The 22,502-nt window shown below is 40.0% G+C and overlaps 1 protein-coding gene across 5 annotated transcripts in view; it reads left to right on the forward strand.

Annotated features, from left to right (window-relative positions):
• Window positions 1-22,502, forward strand: part of LOC145975985 (uncharacterized) — a 37,209-nt gene that overhangs the window by 13,055 nt on the left and 1,652 nt on the right. For 3 of the 5 annotated variants that reach the window (XM_083106780.1, XM_083106778.1, XM_083106779.1), the window contains exons 3-6: window positions 19,637-20,132; window positions 20,230-20,702; window positions 22,161-22,342; window positions 22,482-22,502. The exon at window positions 22,482-22,502 is cut by the window's right edge. In XM_083106780.1, the coding sequence (XP_082962906.1) occupies window positions 19,637-20,132; window positions 20,230-20,702; window positions 22,161-22,342; window positions 22,482-22,502 (1,172 nt within the window). Of the gene's footprint in view, window positions 1-5,556; window positions 6,556-7,362; window positions 8,331-19,636; window positions 20,133-20,229; window positions 20,703-22,160; window positions 22,343-22,481 lie in introns of those variants that run through there. The other 2 variants (XM_083106782.1, XM_083106781.1) reach the window with 2 other exon arrangements.

Here is a 22,502-nt window from a genome sequence, read left to right on the forward strand (position 1 = left end):
GGTGGGAAGAGAAAAGGGTTTTAGTTATAAAACTAACTCGCATAAGCGAAATATCCATCAACGGGTTAATCTATTCATCCTGATCCAAAAACGATCTTGGATCTGTCGGATCCAAACGCGCAAGTCTGCGAGAAGAGCCGCTTGTGGTTCCCTAGAGACTCCAGCGCGACTTGGCAGGTTTGGCAGGCAGACAGAGCGAGTGTGCAGGCAAAGGGAGAGGGTGGCTTGGACCTTGGTCGGAGTGGTGGGTATTGATCCCCGGCAAAGCGGTAGCAGCGGGGTAGCCGGACCCCACCTCAAGGATGAAGGGTACATCCCCTCTCCGCGCTTCAACCAGAGTCTCTCTCTATATCTCTTCATCTATCTTCCTTTCTCTCGTGTTCTTTCGCCGATGATAACAGGAAGAGCAGGCGAGAAGAGAAAAGAAGCGCATCAGTGTGTAAAGGAAGAGAGTCAAGAGAAAGTTATAGCATTTGCGTATAACTACACCCTTATAAAATTTCATTTTTCATTTCAGTCGACATGTGTGTCCATTGAAATTTTTAATGTAGTGTAATAAAACAACTTAGAAATGCAACCCCAAAGCATAATTCTTTTGTCAATTATACTTCTTTTGTTATTGTCTATTCGTTATACCACAATTCAACCTGAATGGCTTTTTTGAATGGCTCAAGCCTATTTTTGGCTTTTAAGAGCAACGAGCGTTTCGCTTCGCATCTGATTTCATCTCTTGTAATTTTTTCTTTTCTTCAAAGTAAAAATAAAAGTCAAGTTAAAGGAAAAAAATTTGATAAAGAGATGTACATTGAATCGCATCAAATGATAAACATAATGGCATAAAAAAAGCTTTCAGAATAATTCTCGCAATTATGATAGAAATGTTGAGTTGAGAAATGTACTAGGCTCTATATAGTAATTACTTTGAAACCTTGAATAAGATGATTTCTTTTCAAATAAATTTTTCAACTTTGGTTCGGAAAGATAAAATAGATCACGATGAAAAAAAAAACTAAGGCAAATTCCGGTTCTTATTGTCTCGGATTTTGTTAAGTAAAATAAACTAGCAAAAACTATATAAAAATAACTAATATATAATATTAAAATATATTTATATAACTTTATGCAAAAAGATATTTTTGCTTTAATTAATAAATCATACTAATCACAATAATTAAAAAATTGAAATTAATATAATGATAAAGTTTTAATTTAATTAAAAAATTATGTGTAATAGTAACAGAATTAAAAATTGTCAAAGATCTGGTCGCGTTTATCTTTCAATATCTTTTAACAAAAGAAAATTTATTTACTTTGATTCTTATTCTATTACAGATTTTATTTTGGATAAAATTTAATCAAAAGATTTTCTATTTATTTTAACATATTTAAGAAAACGCAATTTTTGCCTATTTTTTCGGAAAATACCGATTTATTACTGATATGATTTTATTCATAAATAGTGAAACTTTTCTTTAGGGGTTGGAAAAATGACAACGTCAATAAAAAGCTTGTAAATTTGAAGACTCAATTATATTGTAGATAATGTAATGAATATATTGCAGGTAAAAAATAAATAAGAGTGGGAAATTTATGAAGGTACGCACGTATATAATCAGATTATATATACCTTTATCTCTTTTAAAAGAAACTCTAAAAACAACTCTGAGAACACTCTTATAGCTCTCCTTCATATCTCTTTAATTCTCTTTCATGTCTTTTTAATTAATAAATACTCCAATATCTTAAATATTTAGAAAGAAAAAATCTTGAGAAAAACGAAATCTTTATAAAAGACAATTTTTTACATCGATTTAGAATTGATTAATGAAGATCGATAAACGAATAGATAAATGATAGATTGAATAATGAAGTAATTTTACAAAATGTACAAAAAATACATTGCGTTTTCGTGAAAATGAATTCAGGTTTGAATCGAACAATGTCTTTGTAAATTTAACTAGTAAAGATATTACGAAGATACAATCGCAGCTGTGCATTTTCGCCAAGTGCAGGTGCACAAACTGTCCTTGCGATAAATACATTAAATGCAAGATTAATTCTTTAATCGAGCGATAAAAACGCCATATTGAGCGCATGTCTAAATGCATATCGATGTGCGAATATTTTAATTTTCGTTTAATCGTAGAGTTAATCATCTTGACGTGTGAAGCTATCGTATATCGCGGAAAGGATGAGAGGAGGATGTATCGCGTTGGTCGACCCACGGTCGTTCTTTCATTTCCCCTCGACAAGAGAGCGTCTCTCCTCGTTGTTGCTATCCGGGCGCGGTATCAAGAAACGCGAACATGTCACATAAGGAATACTCGTATGACGGAGAAAGATGAAAGAATTCGGAGAAAAAAATTTAATTCTCATTTTAATATAAACTCATTTGGAAAAACAGTTTGAAAACTTTTAAAAGCCTGCGGCTAATTGAAAATATAATGGAACATAAGTATCTCTTCTTTTCGGTGGCCAGACGATTGGTACCGCGAAAAAAAAAAATAAAATATTATAAAATCAATTTTAATTAAAAATCAGATTTATTCTCTTCTTCCGTAATTCGCTCTATCTGAATTCATCTGAAAGGGACCGAAATCAGGGTGTTTACAAAGGTCGCACCCTTTATACAAATAAATAAATTGCTCGGGGGGGAAATGACGCATATATATATTGGAGCAAAAATTCATCGATGTCTGCCTGCCAGCCTGTCTGTTCACCGTACAAGATATCGCCTCTCCGTTTTCCGTGGGCGCTGAAACTCTTCTTCGACCTGCCCCACTTCATCCTCTCAGCTCGCCGCAGCTGCGCATCATCCTTCGTCGTTCTCCAGGCGCGCGTCTGGTGGCCACGGGGCCGACGACGCCGTTTCCCTCCTGCGCCAGCTGTGCGTCGCGGCGATGGCGGTGGCAGCAGCGGTGACGGCGGCGGCGGCGGCGAATCGAGCTGCGCGCATGAGAGCCACGGGAGGGCGAAGGATAGTGTCCGGGTGTCGGCTGTGAGAGAGCGAGCGAGTGAACCGGGGCTCCCTTTTCTCTCTGTCTCTCTGGCCGCATATTCCGGCGGGAAGGGCCGCGAGGAGCCGATGATGGGAACAAGGCGCAGGCCCCTAGATATTTGCGGAACCAGGTATCCGAGGGAACTCTAACGCGATCCGGCCGGTCGGTATTCCCAGCGAGCCCAAATCATTCGGATTATTCGGATAACGGCTTCCATCCGAAATGTTTCGTCAAAGTTTCGGATCTTATCGAAGCCCACTGTCCGCTTTCAACACTCGAAGGAACTTTTCGATGGGTCGCAAAGTGAAACCATGGAAAATCAGTGGTCGCGGCGTCTGAAAAATATCGAGACATGGAGAAATTAATTTTTGCACCGATTAAAAGCGATATTTTTTTATGTAGCAACCTTAGAATCTATCATTAATCCAATTTTCACACATCGATATCTCTTTTTCGAAGAGAAAATAATTTTCTTTAAACTCTCGAAGAGACTAAATAATTAAAATAATTAAGTTAACTCGAATTAATCTCCGAAAGCAGTGTTACGATTAAAGTGCGTTTCGAAATGATGAAAAACCTCACGACACGAGCTCGAAAGTCGTGACGAAAATTGAGCGAAAGAACCGAAAAGAGTCGCGTGCAGGAGGAGGCGAGAGAGCGAGAACACCGGAAATGAGTCTGTCCTTATTTGATCGGCCGCTTGGTGAACCGCACCGAGGCCAGGCAGGCCTCCTCCGTGCGCGGTCGCTCTTCTTTTCGGCGGCTCCTTCCCTTCGCTCGATCGGGAGACCCACGCGAACGATCGAGAGAAGGAGAACGGGATGCAAAAACGTTGCTCGCCGGAGCCTCCGCGAAGACGCCTCCAAATCGCTCTCTAGCAGAGATCAGTCGAGGAGAATCGCGATGAACGTTTTTTTTTTTCGGGAAAATAAAATTTTAACAAATTGTTAGACATCTGTTTTTAAGTATTTCCTGAAATATTTCTTTGTTAAATATTTCGTAAATATTTTTAAAGCATCGTAATTATTATAGCAGGTATTTTTTAAGTATCATAGTTAATCGATAAGTATTTTTAGGCCATATTCTACTTATTTTTCTTTCGATATAATGCGAATATATTGACGTTCTAGTATAATGAAGCTTGAAAAATATTTCAAATAAATTTTAAAACAGATACATTTATTAAACTGGTGTAACTATTACTTTTAATGGTGAAAGCAACAAAAGATTGACAAAGAATAACAGTAGAACAAATTAGGTAACAATCTTTATGTAAATCTCTCTTGTTCAAACATTTTGGTCGACTATAAATCAATTTTAACTGTTACAAGAAAATAATACTAAAAAAATTTTTTGGAAGAAAGAAAGGCTCCCCGGAGCGAGTAGAGCAAGTTAGAAACAATACAACTGACCATGGTCTTACCAAATTTGTACTCAATAGATTTCACCGGTTAAACCATGATTTTATCGATTTCTACTATAATATGGTATTTTTTTAATAGATTTAATTAAAAATATATTAAAGATTGAATCAAAAGTTTGATAATACGAGTCTAAAAAAATAGTTATGGTTTGATTTTATTATTCATCGACAATTTCGTATCTTATAATATTCAAGGGAAAGATTTAATAATTCAGGAGACGTCGGAGGACAAGCTCCTGGACCTATTTCGATAGCGTTAAAATCTCTCGCCAGAGCGACCCGTCGAGGTATTCATTATTTGCACGGATTCTTGCTATTACGTTGTAAATGCCGAATCGTTTCTATTATTGTCATCGATCGGCTTGTCCAGAATAATTTACGGGATAAAAGAAAAAAAGAGGAGGATTCGATTTTATTGCAGCCGAAATTCTATCGCGATCGATACGTCAAATTAATAACGCAGTTTGCTAATGTTAATGTTTTATTCTTTTTGGAGAATCAACGGATCTCTGACCGCATCAACGAAAAACTTTCTTTTTTCTAGCTTTTCAAGAGTATGTATCCAGAAAATTTTTATTGTACTGTTGGACTTTTTGTTCTACTGTTTAATTTTTATTGTACTGTTGGACTTCTTGTTTTACTGTTGGAGGTGCTTTAGAAATCTTGTATAAGAATAGCCACATTCGATACATTTTTCAAAAAATAAGCTTCTTTTTCTTGTGACAAAAATTCCGAAAATGCATCATTTTTAGGCGAAATAATTTAGATTTTTATTTTTCGGTTAATTATTATATTATCATATTGAATTATTATATCGAAAATACGATCTTTTTTAAATATTATTAGATATAAAATTTTGATATAGTTGATTGATATCAAGATTATGTTAGCCCCCAAAGTCTCTTCATCCTTCGATGACTATAATCGTTACAAATAATTGTCGCGTCGAGAGTGCACAGTTAGAGGAATGTGCATATCTCAATACTCTCTGATATCAGTTTCTGATTCGAAATCATGTAGATGATTGGAATAACGCGCGACGAGAAAATATTGTACTAGGAAAGAGAAAAAATTAAAACTTGTATAATAAAAAATCTTCCCCTAAGGACAGTTTATAGAAATATTTATAATAAATAGACTTAAAATCGGAGCAGTGGAAAACACTTAACTTAAAAGGTTTAAAAATTCGAAAAAATGTTAACGTATACATTTTTCGAGAGATATCTCGATGGTATATTTTGATCGTAAAATATGTTCGACATTACAAGGTACGCAGTGTAATATATAGAAAACAAAATTTAACACTATCTGGTCACGCGGAGAAGAAAAGGAGGGATAATCAGGAGACAAGGTGAAGATAGAAAGACAAAGAAAGCGATATCGAGGAAGTAATGATAAAGCGACAGTGTGATACGGTGACATATTTGTTATTCATTCTGGAAACCAGATCCTCGTTAGGTTGAACATTGCCGATTGAACATTGCCGAGGAATGTGACGAGACGCTAAGTGATGGAAAAACGCGTCGGAGCAGAGGAAGAGGAAGAGAAAGTGAAAGTGAAAGAGGTCGGGTCGACGATAACGCGGTTGATAACGCGCGGGATAACGCGGAAGGCGTGCGCGCCACGAGGGTGCCGAAAAAGGACCCTGAAAGGACCCTCGTTCGCAACAGCCTCGCGCGACGATCTCCTCCCTCCCCCGCGTTATCCCTTCGAAGGCCGACGGCCTTCGCGCACGCGGCCGTTCCTTGCAACCCCAGGTTGCTGCGCGCCCCTCTGCCCCTCCCCCTCCACGACGTCCTCCTCGTCATCCCTGCCGCGACGGTAACGGTGGAGCACGATCATTGGTTCACCGGGTTCACGCAGGCACGGTACACGCAGCTGCCACCTCTTACGCTACAGGCCGATCGGAACAAGACGTCAGTTCGGTGGAGAAGCGTCGCGAGTGCGGGTGAGGCGCGTAATCACCCCGGGTGTCATCGTGCGCTCCGTCCTCGGCGTCCTCCTGGTTGTTATCGCGGTATCCGTTTCGTTGGTGCTTTTTCATGTGACTCATCTCTCGCGTTCCTTTTATCAATCCTTTTCTACCCGACATATACGCGTTCATTTCCGGTGTCACCAAGATCCACTTAAGAGGTGAGTCTCTCTCTCTCTCTCTCTCTTTTTCTTTCTCTCTCCCCCTTTCTCTCGTGCCGCCTCTCCCGTTCTCTCTCCCCTCAATCGCGTTCTCCACGCCGCTTCGGACGCCGGCCGGCCGGTCGGTCATTTGATTATTTATTCTATCACTTACAACGCCATCTCGATGCCAGCGGGTAGTCGATCATCGTAACGTGTAGGGTACAAAAGGCGACACCTCTCGCGAACGCCACGCACTCGATCCCATCCGCGTGTATCATTGTTTGATGTTGCGCGCTTCATCTCTCCATTTTTTCTCTCTCGCTCGCACCCCCTCCTCTTTCCTCCCCCTTTCCTCGTCTCTCCTTCTCGCTTTCGCATTATTAATTTTGCCACCCCTTGCTCACTTTATCTTTCGACTCGAAAATCCTAATTAGTCGAGGAGGGAGACTTGTGTTCAAAGTTTAATGATTACATGATATTTGCCTGAGCGTCATTATTATTTTTTCCAATGCATTCCTGATCGTACCTTCATCTCTGCCTCCTACCTGCATCATACCATCATCATAAATCATCAATTTTTCTTTTTCTTTCGTTATTAGATTTTTTATTTAATCTTAGACGTGGTATTTTTTTTTTCAAGTATCGTATACATATATTTTTCTCCCTTTTCTTTTGTGCGCATTAAGGCTGTTCCGATATTCACTTCCAGCACTTCCTGTGAAAATCTATAATTTATGCTACATATTTTTCAGTACTGATTTTATCGGAACTCAGCCTAAATCCTTTTTCAAACTGAAAATTTTCCTTCCCTTTTGTTACTCCTAGAAAAATGTCGGGGAAACAAGGAGTCAGGGATAAACAATGGGATAAACAACGCATACAGCGGACGAACAAAGTCTAAAGAGATAAGTAAGAAGAGCAAAGAAACTCGTAGTAGGTCCGACACTGGCGAATTGGCATCCATCTTTTCTAAAAACCTCTCCTCTCATCTCCACTTCTTATGAACGCACCGAGAGAGGGGGTGAGCCGAACCCTTACCGAAGAGGGTTGAGAATCCGGAGAAGACCGATCTTTCACTAAGATTGTATCTGCCCTCGAGTTAACATCACCTGTTCGTGCGTTTGGTAATTCCAAATCGCTCTCGATAGGATGCCGCAGTGTGCCGTGTCCACGTGTCGCAACAGCCATCGCCGGACCCGCAAGCAATCGGTCCGCTACCACCGGTTCCCTCATAAGCCAGAAGTGCGCGAATTGTGGGTGCGCGCATGCGGTCGCGAGCCCCTCGCGAACGGCGAGGCGCCCTTCAACATCAACACGGCGCGCGTCTGCTCGCGCCACTTCCTCGTGGAGTTCTACGAGGACGAGAGCAGGGAGCAGATGATGCAGGGTAACCAGAAGCGGAACCGACTGCGACTCGGAGCGGTGCCTACGGTTGCCGTGCCAGTTCGCGTGGAGCCGTGTTTCGAGCTGCTCAATGAGAACGAGAAGAAGCGATCCGCGCAGGCGGCTCGCATCAAGGTCCCGATTCCCAAGCGCGTTCTCCTTCGACCGAACGGACAGCAAACGGCCACCCCGAACCGCGCCGACGAGGGACCACGTGATGCAAGAGCGGAGGAAGCCAATGCCGGCGAGACCAGCAATAACACCAGCGATAGCAACACCAGCAATACCAGCAGTGCCAGCACCGGCAGCAGCAACAATTGTGTCGTAAACGAAGAGCCGAAAGAACCTGAAAAAGTTGTATTTTTTAGGGCGCTTGGTCTCGCCACCGTTGAAACTGAGATTGAACCGTGGTGAGTCACCATTTCTATCTAAACCGCTCGATTGGTTGCTGCCTTGGCAACCAACGCCTGAGCTTCACTTTTTTTTAATTATTCATGTTCTCGTTATTCTCGTTATTTTTATATTCGAAAGCGAAAGCTGTTTTAATCTCTCTAGAAGTTTTCTAATGCAAGATTCACACTTTCATATAAAGTCTCTTATTGGATATCGGATATGTTGAAAATCGAACTAGTACAGAATTTTTCTTTTTCAGGAAGGAACTGAACTATAGAGGTACTATAGAACTATAGTATAATACCTATGCGGCTCTATGCGATACCGGCATAAGAACCACTGCTCTAACATCCACCATTTTCCTTCCAATTAGATTCCATGTTAGATGGGTGGGACAGAATTCGGACCAAACGGTTGCAAACGTTAGAAATGCTTAGGGTGAGTTTCACCATCTCCGATTAAAATAATCGGCCGATTAATTCACTCTTTGTCTCCTTCTAACTATGCCTTTAGAGAAAGATAGAGAGTGAGTTAAACTCAAAAACCAATAGAAAGAATAAAAGTTTCTTTATTCTGAATAATATTCTAATATTTGTAAAATAAATATTGAAGGCTATAAGAGTCAGACGCGGATGGTTGTGCGTCAGTTTTACAGAAAAATTAATTCTTTTTTTGTGAAACTGATTCTTGTGCACAGGGCACAGATTCTTCTTGATTAAATTTAATCTCAATTCGAGATTTTTAATACCCCTCTTATCCCCCAAAGAAGTTGTAGGCGAAAAAAATATCAGGTCGATTTGGAAGGGTATTAAAAATCTCGAATTGACATTAAATTTATTCGGTTTAATCAAGAAGAATCCGTGCTCCGTGCACAAGAATCAGAAAATTAATTTTTAATAAATATTAGAAAGCCTTACTATCTCCTTAATTTGATAATCAGGTTATTTTACATGCACATGATGAGAGACGCGGAGAGATGATAGACCGCAAGACTCGGAGAAACCTTAAGATGCTTCGAAGCATTGTATTCGTCCAAATAAAGAAACTTTTGTTCTTTCAGTTTTTGAGTTGTTTTTGCAGCATTTCTAACGTATTTTGCAGCCATGTGTGCAAATTCTTGTCCCTCATTATTTAACATAATAGAAGAAAAATGGTGGGTGCTTATTCTAATGTTGATACGCCAAGAGTCGGTTACATAGTCTATAGTCTATAGTCTTTTATAATATGTTCTTCTTATAATTTGTTCTATTAATTATATTGTTACGTAATCTGTAATAGAGCATCTAATAGCTTTAATATTTAATATTTGTAATCTGATTACCAATTATCGCGACATTCCTCCTCTTGCGATGTTAAAATTCTTTTTGTCGTTTTAAAAAAATTTTGCAAATTGACATCGTCCTTTATGATGTTGCGACGACGATCGAGTCGTGAAACGCAATTGAACACGAAAAATTTGCAGGTGGAGGAAATGGCTAGCGTGAATGCACGTGAAAAACTCGTCATATCCTTGCGAAGGACAACGGTATCACTCAAAGGACTCCTCCCGATAATAAGTGTGTTAGTCGGCCACGTGTGCGCGGTTGTCGCATCTCGCGATTTCAAGGTCGTTTCGCCGCTATCCGCGCCAAGGAGAAATTCGGTGTCCCTCGTTGACTCCTGCACGCAAATGCTTCCTGTCTCGTCGAATAAGAAAGTTAATGACGCGATAACGCTTAAACCTGCAATCATAGATGCAGAGATATGAGACGAAAAAAAGTTTCTTTTTTTTTAATTAAATTTCACGCAATTATTTGATCACTGAAACGTAACAGCAGTAGTAAAAAAGTGCCTCGATTAAACTTGACATTCTTTCGATCGAAATAAAATACACTTAAAATACACTTTGAAATCAACACAATTGACTCGTGCTACCATAACTTGTGAATGTTGAAATACGGTCTGGTCTTAAGGAGATTGCACCGTTGAATGCGAGGAGAATGTTCGTTATCGATATCGAAGAAATGTTATCGCTCGGATCATGTTCTAAAATAATGGCATATGCATGCGCAAATGCAGTATTGCACAAAGCGTTCGATGATGACAAGATACGAAACACATATGAAGAAACTTACTTGTTAATTTTTTCTGAAAAAATAAGTGAAACCGATAAGTCTCGAAATTAAAAACGAAAATTTTTTTTAGGAACATTTTTATTAAAATATGACACAAAAGCAATGTAAATTTATTTTAAATTTTATGTAAATTTATATATCTAAATACACAGCCAAACTTTAAAAAATCTAGAAAATCAAAGTTCAGATTACATATTTTTGCAAGGAAACGATTGAAAATTGTATCATCTTTAATATAAGCTTTAAAAGCTAATTTCGCATAAAGATAATTTAATCATATAAAGATCTATACGTATACTACACATTATATTACTCTGACGTCAAATATTGTTTTATGGAAAGTGTCGGCCGGGGGCCCATTTAAAATGCAATAGTCAAGTATATTATTTTATTATTTTTTATTACTTTATTTGATTTGATTTTATATTATTTTGTATTATTTTATTTGATTGTATTATTTTATTTTATTTCATTTCAAAAAAATTGCAGAAGATATGACGCCATTATTGTTTTTTTATTTCAATATCTTCCATGATTTTTCATCTTGATTTTAGTTTCTGTTGATTTTATTCTGTCTTGATTTCATTTCTGTTCGCTAAGATTCCTTAAACAGGATCCAGCGAACAGAGTCAGGGGCTCATCGCACTTGCGTTGACCTCGAGAAGTCCGCGATTATGCTTGTTCGGTCGTACTATGGACTTTGACGCGACCGACCTGGCAATCGATCGGGCACAAAGTTGAACAGCCACATAATGTACGAAGGATTGCGACAACGTGTTGCTGCATGCAATGGCATTTGTACTCCTGCTTTATTTATCTAAATCGAAATTGATTCCTGCGTCGATTAATACATAATTGCAGGGAGAATTGTATATTTTTCTCTAATCAATACAATTGCGAGATGGTTCGGAAAACCAAGAAAGAACAAGAAAGAATAATTTCTCATCAAACAATCGCGCGAAAAAATTTTTATAGAGTCAACTTAATCGAATTTAATTGTTTGCTCATTTCGAGAAAGTCCCTTTCGATCAGAGATATCGATCTCGAATACTTTATTTCTGGTATCTAAAGCGATCATCCGCGCTTTTTTTTCTAAGATAATTTCAATAAATTAATTCAATAAATAAATTCAAAATAATTCTCATTGCATATTTTAATATCTACAATGTATAAAAAATTTGAAAATTATTTCTAATAATATTTATAAAATATAATATTTATAAAAATATAATATTTATTATCATTTGTCATGTATAAGCACATGGATATGCTTAGTTTCCGCGATGCTAACCTCTTAAAGTTCCTCGTATATTCGAGAATATTTCGAGGTTCTTTAGAGGTCTCACCGAGTGTCGAGTCGAGAATGTTCGTCGAGGGGAAAATAGAAAAATACGAGTCCTTGGTCGCGCGGGGTGTCATAGGTCTACCTGCTCGAGTAGCGGCGATCTAAGCCGGCTGCAACCTAGCGTAACCTCGTGAGACCTCTGAGAGCGGTTCACCAACGCGAGAGAACGCGTCCTTGGCGCTCAGGGACACTTCGGGCGTGCGAGACCGACCGCTCCTCCGTCCGCGAATTAGGTCGAGACGATGACGACGACGACGACGACGAGAGAGAGAGCAAGAGAGCGAGACACATGCTCTCTCGTAACCAATTCGACGTCAATAATAATAGCGCGACTTCGACCCTCCAAGGTTTCCCTTCCGCGCCGTCGACACGAGTAATGTAATTTTTTTTTTCTTTTAGCACGTGTAACGTTGACAACTATCGCCGTCCATCGACATATCGCGCGTTGATCACTCGAAATCAAATCTTGCGAATAAATGTTGACGAAGATAGATCTGTATAGTCTCTCTATTCGAATCTTTTTCGATCGATGTAGGAATTGAAAAAAAAACATACGCATTATCCTGCAAGTTGCATACGCTCTTTTTAATTTTAATTTATGCAAACTGCATCTAATTCGTTGATTCACCGCTAACTAGTCGAGCGAGGTCTCGGTAAAAAAATTGCTCCTTTCACCGAACTTTTCTGGCGACCTTGAACCTTCGATTTTGCACGGCACAGTGCCAGGATGCACCACTGAATTCTTGGAACGGGCAGAAATGCAAACTTAAAACAGATTGCATTTTAGATGAATTTATTTAGACGAGATAAAATATACCTCTACGCGTTGTCCTACAATCGTATTTAATCATTATTTTTACAGAGGAAAATGTGGGTGTTCAATTTTCTACAAGTTTACTAAATTTCCGCGATCTTGAGAAAATATTGTAGTTAACTTTTTTTCATGTCTATTGAAAGAAATCTATTTGTCTTCAATAGCCTGTAATTTTCAGAGATTTCTTTTGTATCTGGATGACTTGGAAAAAAATCTGTTTTCTTTCAATGGTACCTTATTTTTAGAAATTTCTTTTATATCTACAAAAATTTGCGAAGTTTACTAGACATTTTTTTAGCTGGAGGCTTAGGCATTATTTTTGCTGGATACCGTATTTTATTAGAAATTTTTCTGGGACTCAAATTCTTTAAAAAATTCTTTGATTATGATACGAATAATGAATCAACATGATGAAACAAAAATATATAAGAATAACGGAAAATCAAACAATATCGCACGCGCAGAATTTCTCTGATCGAGATACCGAATGTATTCGTAAAATTTCGAGATGAGGGAAACACAAAGGAACATTTTTCATATCACACGAAAAAAAAGATCTCATTCGAGATTTTGTCTACGATAACCTCGAATTTAAAAGAGATTATCGAAACTTAATGAGGAAGGGGGGGAGGGAGGGAATTTAATATATCGGACATTATATCTTCTAATTGCGCTCTCATTCCCCATGCGTGCCCCTTTCTTCCTTCCCCGAAAGCATCTCGAAGGTCCGAGATATGCGTCATCCGTCCACGCACAATAACTGTCCGATTGTGCAACGAAGGCGAAGCGCATATTTTATCGCGCGCGTGCGCCTCCTCGCCTCGCGAGGATATGCATTCCTGATGGTTTAACACGCCGACCTTCTTCGAGGGCCGTCGCTACTCGAAGGTCCGTTTCTTTCTCGCGGATCGCGTCCCTGGCTCCGTCTCTCTTCGCTTTTCCTCGCGTTATCCGCACACAATTTACCTTCCGTCTCTAATAATTTTCCATTTCAAATCTAATCTCTAAAGCCAAACAAACGTGTAAAAGTCTTAAAGTCTTTATTGTACTTTTTTTTATTTTTTAAGAGAATAATTTTTTACAAAATTATATTTTCCTTAGAATGATTAATTAAATAACGTTCTCTCGCCTCTTCTCTCTTTCTGCGCTCGTCTTAAAGTATTTATTGTACTTTTTTTTATTTTTTAAGAAAATAATTTTCTATAAAATTATATTTTCCTTAGAATGATTAATTAAATAACGTCCTCTCGTCTCTTCTCTCTTTCTGCGCTCGTCTTAAAGTATTTATTGTACTTTTTTTTATTTTTTAAGAGAATAATTTTATAAAATTATATTTTCCTTAGAATGATTAATTAAATAACGTCCTCTCGTCTCTTCTCTCTTTCTGCGCTCGTTTTCATTAATATTTCCTGGATCTGGACCGAATCGAGTCGGTGGAACTCGAGAAGCTAGGCCGAGCGAAGGGCTCGGCGATCGCCCTCGTCGAGTCGCAAGCACCAGGGGGAGAGGAGCAGCGACTTGGAGACGACGGCGGCGACGCTCGGCGACTTCGTCGCTGACGCGACCAGTACGCCGGCCAATTGCGAGCGCGCGAGAACGTCGCTCTCGGGCTCTCGTAGTAGACGAGCGGCACGAATAGAAGAGAGCGAGGGAGCGGGCACGAATGCGGCGAGTTGCCGCCGCCGTCGTCGTGATCGCGGAGAGGAGGTAGGTGGCCCGTTGCGCTCGGTCGTGGAACTCTCGACCCCGATACCGCGTCGTGGTCGATGCACGTTCCCCGCGTCTTCCTCTTCGTCGTCGCGAGAGGGAGAGGGAGAAAGAGGGAGAGAGAGAGAGAGAGAGGGGCACTCTCGAGAGCTCGACGAGGACGTCGATCGAGTGGAACGCCGGGCGTCCTTTTTCGTCATCTCCTCGGGAGAGAGCAAGCTTTGCTCCCTTATTCCTCGAAGGGATTACTCGGTCGAGACGATCGAGGAGAACGCTCGCGTTGTGTAACGTCGGGGCAAGCGCGACCTTTGCTGACCTCCCTCGCCCGCTACCTGACGAGAACGAGCACGACGTTGGAGGGAGTCCCGCGAGACCAAACGACCGCTGACCGATCGGCCCGATCAGTCTGCATCCGCTGGATAGCGTGGGAGGACGACGAGGGTGAGCAGGGGCGAGAAGGAAAGGAATCGCCGGGTGAAAAAGTGGAAGCGCATCGCGTTTCTCTCTCTCTTGATCCGCGAATCTGTCGGCCGTCCGGCGTTTTTATCGCGCGCTCCGTTCGCAGTGTGTCCCGTGCAGTGTTGAAGACACGAGGGGATCCTGGATCGCCTTGGATCGCGAGAGAAAAGCCGTACCGTTACCATCGCATTCGTTTGCGTGGCGTTCGCGAAGGTCGCGCGATAATGGGATTCGTCAATCTTGGAGTGTAAACACGATATTGCGAGCGTACACACTTGGATCCGTACTATCAGCTGCGAGTTATGAACTTCATACTTGTCGAACTCGTCTTCCGCTCGCCGTTCGTGCGACGCCAGTGCAATTTCATTAGTAACGATCTAATAATAATAGTGCACGAGACCATGCGACGCGAGAATATCGCTCCCGCGGAACGTTTCGAGGAGGATAAAAATTGCCGCGAATTATTTTGAAGGAGAGGAGAAAGGAAAATAAATAAACAGCTGTTTGGTGAAACCTGCGGTGGGATCGCGAAGTGACTGGAACATCAAGTGTTTGCCTTGTAGATTCTAAAGTGAATCGAAACTGCTTTCTAATGCACTATTCCGGAGCAATACGCCGGCGCACCGCTCGATATATTTATATGCCCACGTGTGTTAGAAGAGAGTCGTTGACTTACCGGATCTTGAAGAAATTGCACAGCGCTGCAAGACGCCGTCCGGCCCCTTGGATAATTACTCTCTTATCAAATTTTCAACCCGCGAAAATCCATCGAATCGGTGAGAAAATGATATAAATAATGATATAAATAATATAAAAAATAATGCAAATGAGAAAATGATATAAATAATGTAAAAAATAATGCAAATGAGAAAATGATATAAATAATATAAAAAAATAATGCAAATTATGTACAATTTATATATTTTTTAATAATCTATCTCTGGAAAGCTATCTTTGCGTCTCGTCCAAGATTGCATGATGAGAAATGACAATTGTCATGAAAATCTAGATCGCCTAGAATTGCATCTCTCCTCCGTTCATTCACCGGCGCGACGACTTATTTTTTCCGTTTCACGTGCTTGCGCAGGATTTCAAGCGAGTGCCGCCCACCGGACAGTCTCGCTTTCTCCCCTCGCTTTCGCTATCGTTATACCGTGAAAACGGCAAGGAAAGCTAGTTACTGCTCGCTGGATGACTAGATGTAAGAGGTAGAGCGCGGAAAAATACACATATTTTAATAAAAGGAGCTCGCCGATCGCGAAATAAAAATTATTCGCGCGCACGTTACATCCCATGTGCACGTGTATGTTTATGTGTATCTGTCAGTTACCATCGTCATCCGCGGAGAATCGACGCATCTTGACTATCGCGTCTCGTGATGGATGAATCAGTCTCGATAATCGATGACATCCTCTCTTTCGCGAAGAATTCTTTCATCTGCAGTTTGCAAACGATGAGCGAGCGTGTAAAAAGTTGCTCCAACGTACGCCTGTTGACGTCGACGACAATTTAATTCACTTACGAAACTGCGATGGATCTCCATAGTCACCACCGGAGAGATCGCTGGGAACGTTCGACGTGGTTATCGAGTTTCTGCGGGTACACTCGAAGGGCTTCCTGTATTTCCGAGCCCTTGCCGAGCACCACGATATAACGAGGCGTCTCGAAAATCTCTCCGAGCGAAATTATCCATTGAAAAAATTCGAGAGGCCATCGAGTTATGCGGGTGTGAAATTATTGTCGAAATTCCTCCTCGCGATTGTCAAATACTTGGCCTCTTCCCTTTCTTCTTTTCCTTCGTTTTCGACGGAGACATCAGTGTCGTTGTACTTTGACATTACATGTCACTTCCCTGTACATTTATAAAGCATTTATGGATCGCGACATGTTTCATGAAGCATATTAACGCGCCACCCGAATAAACGTTTCCTGATTATGCATACTGTACTGCATTAATTTAGCCGTGTGCAACCTGTCATCGTGAAAGAAGAAAGAAAAATGGAAGCTTACAATTCCGATAAAGAAATCTCTTTCGATATCTAATCAATTGACACAAGTGACAAAGAATATACAATTAATTTAGTCATTTTTTTTAATGATGCTAATAACAATTAAACTTATCTTTCTTGAAACTTGTCTATCGGATCGTTGAATTATTTTATGTGCTTAATATTTAATTTATTTTCAGTCTCTTCTTTGCATTCATTCATTATATATGCGTTATTTTGTTTTCCCCTTGTGCAATTAATTTTAATGACTAACATATCAACAGATAGTTGGCGACAAGAAGGGCTCGTCCTAGAAACGCAAACGCTCGTATCTAATCGAGACGACGTTCCCCAACGCGATTCGGGCTCTCGCAAGCAAGGAAGAGTGCTCGCGCGCCTTTTCAGAATTGGTACCGCGAAACCTATATCCGCGTCTATAAAGCGCAGTGAACGCGAGCAACGAACGGGTGCAACGAACTCCGCTCCGCATCTTTTCCTTTCTCTCTCACGCTTTCTCTCCCTCTCTCCCTTCAACTCACCCCTTCTCCACCGACTGGCATCATCCCATCCCTCCTTCCGATCTTCGCCTCCTCTTCCTTCCCTTCTCTGGCCATCTCACTCTCGACGTCTCCTATCAAACGCGGCGCACGCGGATTAAGGTCCATTTTCGCGCGATCGCAGCTCGCGATCCATCGACGGAATGAGTCGAATGTGACACGACGTCAAAAGTCTACCGACGTCGCGATGTCAAGGGAGCCTGTCGCGATAGCGTCAACAATACGTGGCATGACAATAGTCGTCGCGTTTAAGGACCCAGTTTATTCTAGCAGCATGAACATTGTTGAATTTTAAAAATTTTAGAAATTTTTTATTTATAGAAATTTTTTTAATTCATTTATTAGGTATTTATTTAGCATTTACATAACATTAGTATTTTGAAATCTTGGATTCTTAGCTTTTTTTGTTCAATACAAGCCTCTGTGCGTAACGTGTTCGAAAATGTATGAAATTAAAAAAACTCAATCTAGTTTTATTCTGTAGAATATCTTTGAAGCGCGTTTCTGAATCTAATTTAAACATTAATAAAAATGTACATAAAAAGCTTCAAAAATCAGTTCAAAAGTATTTTAAAAAAATCATAAAAATTATTTATGAGCTATTAAGGTAAACTCAATTTTTTATGAGCTATTAAGGTAAACTCTCAATAATCGTCAGATTGATGTGCATCGTGAGTGGTGGCCGCATTAAATGCATCAACCCATCTTACAATATCGATTTAGTAATGAAAGACGTACTTATCCATAAACATTTTGTAAATTCGATCCTTCTGTCTCCAACGATTGAATTACAAGCAATTCTCTTCAAAACAGAGCTTTTTGCAAGTGGAAAATCGAATACATCAACGCATCTTACAATATCGATTTAGTAATAAAAGTCGTGCTTATCTATAAACATTTCATAAATTCGATCCTTCTGTCTCCAACTCCAACGATTGAATTACAAGCGATTCTCTTCAAAACAGACAAGTTTTCGCAAATGAAAAATCGATATCGTTTCAGGGAAAAAAAAGTTCCGTAGAAATACCTTGTACATATGATTGAATAAATGTGTCGGGTCGAGGGTAGAAAAAGTCTCGGCTGACCGTCATTAGCTTCCTTGCTTGGACGCGAAATGAGAAAGAGAAAGAGATTGCAGAAAATCCCATGATCCAATTTAACATCGAATTACGAATAGAGATATTAGATTTCATTAGTGCTGGAAATTTCACGAAATGATAAAATTATGATAAATGACTGTCATTTTTTAATGAGCAGAATTCGCGGAAAGTCGTCTTCTCGTTTCCGTCCCGTCAAACGTAACGTTGCTTTACGAGCGTTTAATCGGGACACCGATGGGGCGCCGGTTAAATCGCGCGACGTCGTCTAATTATAACGCTAATCAGGTCGTGATATGAAGATTTTATTTATGCCGCGATATATGAGGACACGGCGCGAATTAATGAGCGCATCGCGATGCTACGGGGACCGTTTTACCGGCGTCGCGTCCTTGGGATCCCCGGCGAACGATTATTTTCTAGGCAAGGTCGATTGAAACTCTCTACTAGCTGCGCTTATCGGTTTATCAATGTCATCGTTTCTCTCGAACGGATGTTTTGCGGGGTCGACCTTCCGTAAACGCGCATGTCGCGTGCTGTGCGTGGTTTTCCTCGAATGAAGTAAAGCTAGGTCGAATCTCGATGATAGGAAAAGAATTTCTTTCATCTTTAATCGTGTACACAATTTTTTATCACACGCAAATTTCGCCAAAGACACGTTCAATGAACGTCACATTAATTCGTGATCGGCTTTTGGAAAACGCGGATTCTGTCTGATCTAAAAAGTGTGCAATAATTATAAGGCGCTTATTAGTTAATGCATTCGAAGTCGCTAATAATTAATAAATAAAATGTTGTATTTTTTGTACATTTGTTATTTACACTGCAAGTATTATATTTCATATTCCTACCTATAAGGAATTTTTTAAAATTAGCTTGAAATTTGTTGCCCTTTATAATTGCTATGAAATGTATATTTTGTAATAAAAAATTTCATACTTGTGCAGCCAGGAAGCAGTTTCTTCGGTGATTAAATATTAATCACATATTGATCTTTTTGATCTCAGAGAATAAAAATATATTTTCACAAATTTTACTATACATGTGTCTATTATAATATATGTTATTTTATACATATTTACAAATTGTCCCGCATTTATATAAATTTTATATAATTGAAATTATTTACCTACTAAACACAAGAATAATCGCGATTAATTTTAGATTAATTATCAAAGTGAAATATCAAGTCCACCTGTTGAAGCATGAGTTATTTATCGAAAAATATTATTATGATTGCAGTTTGAACAGGATGCACGCGATGGAGGGCGCGACCGAAGGCAGGCGAAGGCAAGTGGACACCGCGGAGGACGATAAAACAGCCAAGTCGTCATCGTCATCGGAGATACCCCAGAGTCAACAGAACGGCGCCGCTCTTCCGGAAGAGACGGCCGCGGCGCCGACGGCGACTGTAAGTCGCGTTCGCACCAAGAGGAAGACGGAATCGCCCGACACCGAGACGCCGGATACCAAGAACAGGCAGTTGCTCGCGGATGCGTCGCAGAAGGTGGCTGCTGCGAGCGGCAGCAATGTTACGCAACATCACTCCAAGGTTGCCTCCGAATCTGTCGATAATAAGAAACGGAAATCCACCAACGGACAGCTGTCGGTGAACCCTAGGAAAAAATTCTGCAACGAGGACGAACGAGAAGAGTACATTTCGCAAATTATCGGCAGCGACAATGAGACAGTCGACGTACTTATGGAGAAGGCTGATCGGCTACGAGCTGATATCGTGGTGAATATCTCTTAAAGTTGAGATTTCTTATTGGGGAAACTATTGTTACCCTCTCCTTTTTTTATTTTTTAACATTTGTAATGATCTTTATACGCAGGCTCTCGAGAATTTAGCGCATGTCAAGGAAATGGAGTGGAACGAGATTCTGAGGAAGAGGAAGCTGAAGGAGGAGGCATATGCGAGGCTCGAAAGAAAGATACAGATGACAGCTTTCATGGAGAACGACGCCCAGCTACCTGATCCCTTACCACTTGCCTCATCGTCCCTAGGTCCCGCCGAATGGGACAATAGCGACAATGCGATCTCTGTATCGGGAGAGAAATCGTTCGAGTCTAAGGAGGATCTTACCGGAGAAGTTTCGGACTCATTGAAAAGGGAAAAGGATGTGAAGGTTAGCCCGCAGCAACGGGTAGTCCCTTCGAAAACCAATGGAGAAAGTAATCGTAAACGAAACCAGGCGTCGAGTCCAGAAAGTCGGCAAATCGGAGAAGGTCGTCAAGGTGCGATAGTGGATGTCAGATCTATTATCGCTGATCACAGGCTTAAGCATCCAGAAACCGTACCAAGGAGGTAATTAATTACGATCGAATAAGCAAGAGACTTTATAGAAAAAGAGAATGAGAGAGAGAGAGAGAGAGAGGAGTAAGAGAGAGAAAGAGAGGAGTGAGAGAGAGGGGGGAAGATGAGAGAGGGGGAAGGGAGGGGGAGAGAGAGAAAGAGAGAATGACTTTTTCTATAATATCAAATCAATATACAATATCGAGTTTTATGTAATTTCTATAAACATGCAAGAAATAAATTTTTTTTTACTTTTTTTTCTTTTTTTTTCCTCTTTAGACTGTAAGAGTTTGTTGCCATCTGTTTTTAGACATTTATCAACATTTGTGATTATAAAACTTGTCTTGAGAGAGATGATCCCGATAGAACTTCTCTTTAATTATAATTATGATTTATTTTTATTATATGATCAAATCTTGAGGGATTTTTCTTTCTCAATCCTAATGCCAAATCATTTGGGTGTTGTTCAAGTCTATTGTTGTAATTTATGCTGTATTGTTCGATCTCTTTGATGGTCTTAATGTTAAGATCTCTGTGTAGAGTCAAGTTAGTGATATACTATGGGGCACCGGTAATGATTCGGAATATTTTCGATTCTTTGTAGAATTTCAATATTTGAATGCGAGGCCGTGCCCTATAGTTGGACACCATAGGTCCAGATTGGTTTTAGAGGTATTTGGTGTAATTTAGAGGTGGCCTCGTCCTGTTTTATAAAGAAGTGCCTATTTTGGAGATATGACTTCAGTAGGGCGTAATATTCTGTGGGTAGAGCTTTTTTGATCTTATACAATAGACCCCCCCCCCTTGAGCCTTCTTTGTCGAACGCTTGTGAGATATCCAAAAATACGGCAGTTCAATATCATTTTGCATCTATTTCCATGTTTATCTGCCAGACGATTCTGTGTATCTGATCCGTTCTTGCTTTGAACGGAAACCGAATTGGTGGTTTGAAATTAGTCTCTGTTCCTCTATTAAGGGCATTAGTCTTTTAAGCAAGAGCGTTTCAAAGATCTTTGATGGAATTGGAAGAGCAGACTTATGGGGCGATATGATTTAACGTCGTCTGATGGCTTACTAGGTTTTTGGATCATAATAATCTGGTCTACTTTCCACTGAAGCGGGCCATGTCCAATTCTCAAGGCGTTGTAATTGAACGAGATAGTGTATTCCTTCTTCTGGTAGCTTCTTCAGAATCATCTATTCCGGGTCTATATAATTTTAGTTTATTTAAATCTTCATATATTGGCTTGATAGCCCTCAAAACATCAGGGCTGAAGCTTTATAGTCGTGTTTAAACGAAGTTATACATTCTTCATGAAACATACACTTATATTATATATCTCAATTTGTCTCCGATTAACTTGAAACTTTTAGGAAATATTTGCATTATAGTATACTTCAAGTAAAAACATAAAAGTCGGTTTTTTTATTTTTATGACTAGACATAATATAATTTTTCTAATTATACAGAGGACGAAGAATGAGGAATTCGGTGAATGTCGGACTCGGAGCTGGCGGCGCTATGGTCGAAACAGGACACAATACCGACTCGAGACCATCTAGTACGGAATCGTGCAAAAGCAACCCGAGCACGAACGATTCTATGAACTATAAAGACATATTAGTGCAATTTGCCAAGATGAGCCAACAAGGTAATGTCCATTTTCTCGAATTTTCAACTTATTTCTAAATTTATTTCATAAATTGCGAATTATATTTAATTCGCAACAATCCGCCGAATGTAATTCGATTTATTACGTTACGATAGTTACGTTTGAATATCGTGTTTAGGTGAAGGTACTTCAGCCAAAG

Source organism: Camponotus vicinus, unplaced genomic scaffold (assembly GCF_025532165.1).
Source record: "Camponotus vicinus isolate PSW18456_S1 unplaced genomic scaffold, iyCamVici1.0 SCAF_8, whole genome shotgun sequence".
In the NCBI taxonomy this organism is placed as follows: Eukaryota; Metazoa; Arthropoda; class Insecta; order Hymenoptera; family Formicidae; genus Camponotus; species Camponotus vicinus.